The 4,762-nt window shown below is 55.1% G+C and overlaps 2 protein-coding genes across 2 annotated transcripts in view; both read left to right on the forward strand.

Annotated features, from left to right (window-relative positions):
* The window catches only part of LOC113223709 (sarcoplasmic reticulum histidine-rich calcium-binding protein-like), a 1,658-nt gene extending 1,087 nt beyond the window's left edge, over window positions 1-571 (forward strand). The window contains exon 2 of the mRNA XM_031934876.1: window positions 564-571. Coding sequence (XP_031790736.1) covers window positions 564-571 — 8 coding nt within the window. The remainder of the gene's footprint in view (window positions 1-563) is intronic.
* Window positions 572-774: 203 nt separating this feature from the next.
* On the forward strand, window positions 775-2,369 carry LOC111520097 (17-beta-hydroxysteroid dehydrogenase 14). The gene is made up of 5 exons (XM_023182583.3): window positions 775-792; window positions 874-978; window positions 1,657-1,724; window positions 1,835-1,931; window positions 2,039-2,369. Exons 1-5 carry the CDS (start codon window positions 775-777, stop codon window positions 2,210-2,212), a joined length of 462 nt encoding a protein of 153 aa, XP_023038351.3. The 3' UTR covers window positions 2,213-2,369.
* The last annotated feature ends 2,393 nt before the right edge of the window (window positions 2,370-4,762 follow it).

Here is a 4,762-nt window from a genome sequence, read left to right on the forward strand (position 1 = left end):
ACAGAGTCTTGCTCTGTTACCCAGGCTGGAGTGCAGTAGCGCGATCTTGGCCACCTGCAACCTCCAACTCCCAGGTTCAAGCAGTTCTCCTGCCTCAGCCTCCCAAGTAGCTGAGATTACAGGCATGTGCCACTATGCCTGGCTAATTTTGTATTTTTAGTAGAGATGGGGTTTCATCATGTTGGCCAGACTGTTCTCAAACTCCTGACCTCAGATGATCTACCCACCTCAGCCTCCCAAAGTGCTGGGATTACAGGCATGAGACACTGTGCCTGGTCTAGAGTGCCTTTCATAAAGGCCTCATAGAAACCATCTTCCCCTCCGTGGATAAAAGACCTTCCTGGCTGGGTGTGATGGCTCACGCCTGTAATCCCAACACTTTGGGAGGCAGAGCGGGGAGAATTGCTTGAGCCCAGGAGTTTGGAGCTGCAGTGAGCTATGATCATGCCACTGCATTCCAGCCTGGGCCACAGAGACTTCATCGGAAAAGAACTTCATCCCATTTTTGAAAAATATGCAGCCTTCTGGATCTCTCATCCATTTTCCTGTCTTGATATGGACAGGAATTTGAGTAACATACAAAGACCAAGGGAGAGGGGAACAGAGATAGAGATAAAGACAGACAAGACCCGGGAGAAGAGAGAGAAATCTCTTCCCACCAAGGACAGACTCCTTGAGTGCTGAGATCCAGCGACCCTAGGGCAAACCAGAGAAGGTGTGACGTTAGATGCTGTCTCTAGCAGTCACTGAGATCAAATGAAACACGCCGGGGAGATGGCTGTCATCCCAGACGTCAGGATGGCTGTGGCTGTGTTTCAGTGGTCTGGGGAGATGCAGGGCTTGTGTGGCTTACTTGGCCTCTTGTCTCCCTAGCTCGCCCTCCCTCACCTGCGGAAGAGCCAAGGGAATGTCATCAACATCTCCAGCCTAGTGGGGGCAATTGGCCAGACCCAGGCAGTTCCCTATGTGGCCACCAAGGTACAGTAGCCCCTACCCCTTCCTTCCCTCCCTACTCCTTCCCCTGGGCCTTGGCTTGGAGTCCAGACACCTTAGGAGCCAAACCCAGCAAGATCTTGTCCCTAGAGAGTCTCACACCCAACTGCCAGATTCAGCACCCAGGCATTTCTGCCTGTGATAGATTTCTGTTTTTTTCTTTTATTTATTTATTTAATTTTTTTATTTTTATTTTTTTGAGATGGAGTCTTGCTCTGTCACCCAGGCTGGAGTGCTGTGGCTTAATCTCGGCTCACTGCAAGCTCTGCCTCTTGGGTTCACGCCATTCTCCTGCCTCAGCCTCCCGAGTAGCTGGGACTACAGGCGCCCGCCACCTCGCCCGGCCAATTTTTTGTATTTTTAGTAGAGACGGGGTTTCACCGTGTTAGCCAGGATGGTCTCGATCTCCTGGCCTCATGATCCACCCGCCTCGGCCTCCCAAAGTGCTGGAATTACAGGAGTGAGCCACCGCACCTGGCCTTCCTGTGACAGATTTCTATGCCAAGTTTCTCCCAAGAAACCAAGGCTGGTGCCTCTGAAACAGCCTTCAAGGAGGGCATGACTTCCCCATTCTGATGCCCCCGCTGGCAGGCAAGAGGCAATGGATGGCAGGGACCCCATGTCCCGGGGACTGAACTTTCTTCCCTGCTCCGTTTTCTGCAGGGGGCAGTAACGGCCATGACCAAAGCCTTGGCCCTGGATGAAAGTCCATATGGTGTCCGAGTCAACTGGTGAGCTGCTCTGAGCAGGCTGAGAGCCTTCTGGGGGAACTGGGGTGACTGGGAGTGATCCCAAGTGATTCGAGACAGATTTCTTTGATCCCCTCTCTCCCTTCCCCCAGTATCTCCCCAGGTAACATCTGCACCCCACTGTGGGAGGAGCTGGCAGCCTTCACACCAGACCCTAGGGCCACGATCCTGGAGGGCATGCTGGCCCAGGTAGGAGTGGGGTTCAGATCCAGGTGCTAGAAGGTGGCTTGGGGGTGGGGGACATGGCGATCAAGTGGGGCTTCTCTTGACCTCCTTCCCCCCTCTTTTCTCCCCAGCCACTGGGCCGCATGGGCCAGCCCGCTGAGGTCGGGGCTGCGGCAGTGTTCCTGGCCTCCGAAGCCAACTTCTGCACGGGCATCGAACTGCTCGTGACAGGGGGTGCAGAGCTGGGGTACGGGCGCAAGGCCAGTCGGAGCACCCCCGTGGACGCCCCTGATATTCCCTTCTGATTTCTCTCATTTCTACTTGGGGCCCCCTTCCTAGGACTCTCCCACCCCAAACTCCAACCTGTATCAGATGCAGCCCCCAAGCCCTTAGACTCTAAGCCCACTTAGGAAGGTACCAGGTCACCCTGCAGGTTCCCATAAAAGCAATTTGCAGCCAGAAGGAGGAAGACATTGTTATATTTATTTCCCACCCTTTAGACGAGTCCTTCTGCCCACTTAGCCCCAGCACCCCAGACCCACAAGTTGCCTCTACCCTGAAGGACTGCAGCTCCCCCCGCCCCCCAACGCCAGGCCTTGCAGCAAGCAGGTGCCTGATGTTGCTAGCCCTGTCGCTGTCGCCAGGGGCTCCTGGGAAAGGTAGAGCGGTTTGGCTTCACCAGCGCGCTAAAGGCCCGCAGGGGAGAGTAAATTAAGCGCAATTAGGAGGTAATGGAGGGGGAGGCACAAAAGGCCCTCCTCCTTATTCTTGGCCCTCAGGGAAAAGGAGTCTTCCTCTCGGTGCCTGTGGAATAGGAAGGTAGCTGGCAAGAAAAGTCCAGAGGGAAGAGAAAGTGGGGGGTTGAGACATCTGGATCAGAGGGAGAAGGGCCTGAAACTCCTGGGTTTTGGGTCCGCAGGGCACTGGGGTATGCAGACTCCCCAGCTGGACCCAGGAGGGGCTCAGGGCCCTGGCGCGCTGGCGTCCAGCAGGTGAGGGGTGGAGCTGCAGGGCTGCTGCGGATTGGCTGTGGCGAGGGGGCGTGTGCGCCAACCGCTGATTGGCTGTCCGTGGGCGCCGCCCCTACAGCTCGGGGCTGGCGGTTGGGCAGGAGGACCGGGGTGGAGTGCAGAAAAACAGGGCCAGGCCCTGCGGGGGAAGGGTCCCGCGGTTTGGCTGTTCGGGCCTGTGGCTGTTGGGGTGGCAGGACAGTGACCCGGGGACAAGACTTGGGGGCACTGTGGGGGTAGAATTTGGACACAGAGTGTAACAGGGTAGGATTGCTGAGACACAATGGCCAAGGGATCCGATTTTTTTTGTTTTTTTAATTTGTGACGGAGTCTCACTCTGACGCCCAGGCTGGAGTGCTATGGTGCAATGTCGGCTCTCTACAACCTCTGCTTCCCGGGTTCAGGCGATTCTCCTGCCTCAGCCTCCCGAGTAGCTGGGATTACAGGCGCCCGGTACCACGCCTGGCTAATTTTTGTATTTTTAGTAGAGACGGGGTTTCACCATGTTGGCCAAGCTGGTCTCGAACTCCTGACCTCAGGTGATCCACCCGCCTTGGCCCCCAAAGTGGTGGGATTACAGGCGTGAGCCAGCGCGCCCGGCCGGGTACCTGATTTTGGTGCCACAGTAACCCATAGGTTTTGGGGGCACCGTGACAGAGGAGCACAATTTAGGGGGCGGTGCGGCAGGTTTGAATTGCTAGAGGTCAGAGGCATCCTGAAGGGTAGTGATTAGCGAACTCTGCGTCTGGGGTCCTGATGCTGTGGAGACACTCGTGGAGGGATAATCAGGAAGCCCTGCGCTGAGGACTGTTCTTTGAGGCTCACCTTTGAGTGCAGGATTGACACTTTTCAGGCTTCTCAGATGATAAGGGACTGGAAGGAGCCCTGGTGAACCGTGTGTGTTTTTACCTTTTAAAGAGTCAAGCCAGGCGTGGTGGCTCACGAGGTCAGGAGTTCGAGACCAGCCATGACCAACATGGTGAAACCCCCGTCTCTACTAAAAGTACAAAAATTAGCCGGGCATGGTGGCAGGCGCCTGTAATCCCAGCTACTCAGGAGGCTGAGGCAGAACTGCTTGAACCCGGGAGGCGGAGGTTGCAGTGAGCCGAGATGGCGCCACTGCATTGCAGCTGGCCTACACATACATCTTTTTCGTTGACAGGAAAAAATATTGGAATAGAGCAGTATCCAGGCGCAAAATGAGGCTGTCCTTTATCCATACCTGCGGCCCTCTTCAGAAGCCCTTCTCTGAAGCACCATTCCTGTTCCTGTGCATTTACGTGGTGTCCACACTGCTGATATTTACCATGTGCTTTTCCCTTTGGCAAAGGGATCGTGATACACAGAACGTCCTGCTCCTTGCCTTTCCCTTCCTTTACCTCGGGCTGCTTATGCTTGCCAGTGCTCCGCGACAAGAAAATGCATTTTTGTTCCCAAGGAAATGCTTTTTTGAAAACCGTTGCATGCACGTTAGTACCTGGCTTGAGTGTGGCTGGAACACAGCCTGGGTGGGGACCGTATTTTTCTTTTCTTTTTGAGACGGAGTTTCGCTCTTGTTGCCCAGGCTGGAGTGCAATGGCGCGATCTCGGCTCACCGCAACCTCGGCCTCCCGGGTTCAAGCAATTCTCCTACCTCAGCCTCCCAAGTAGCTGGGATTACAGGTGTCTACCACCACGCCCTGCTAAGTTTTGTATTTTTAGTAGGGACGGGGTTTCACCATGTTGGCAGGCTGGTCTCGAACTCTTGACCTCAGGCGATCCGCCCGCCTCGGCCTCCCAAAATGCTGGGATTACAGGCGTGAGCCACCGCGCCTGACTTTTTTTTTTTTTTTTTTTTTTTTTTTT

Source organism: Piliocolobus tephrosceles, chromosome 21 (genome assembly GCF_002776525.5).
Source record: "Piliocolobus tephrosceles isolate RC106 chromosome 21, ASM277652v3, whole genome shotgun sequence".
NCBI lineage: Eukaryota > Metazoa > Chordata > Mammalia > Primates > Cercopithecidae > Piliocolobus > Piliocolobus tephrosceles.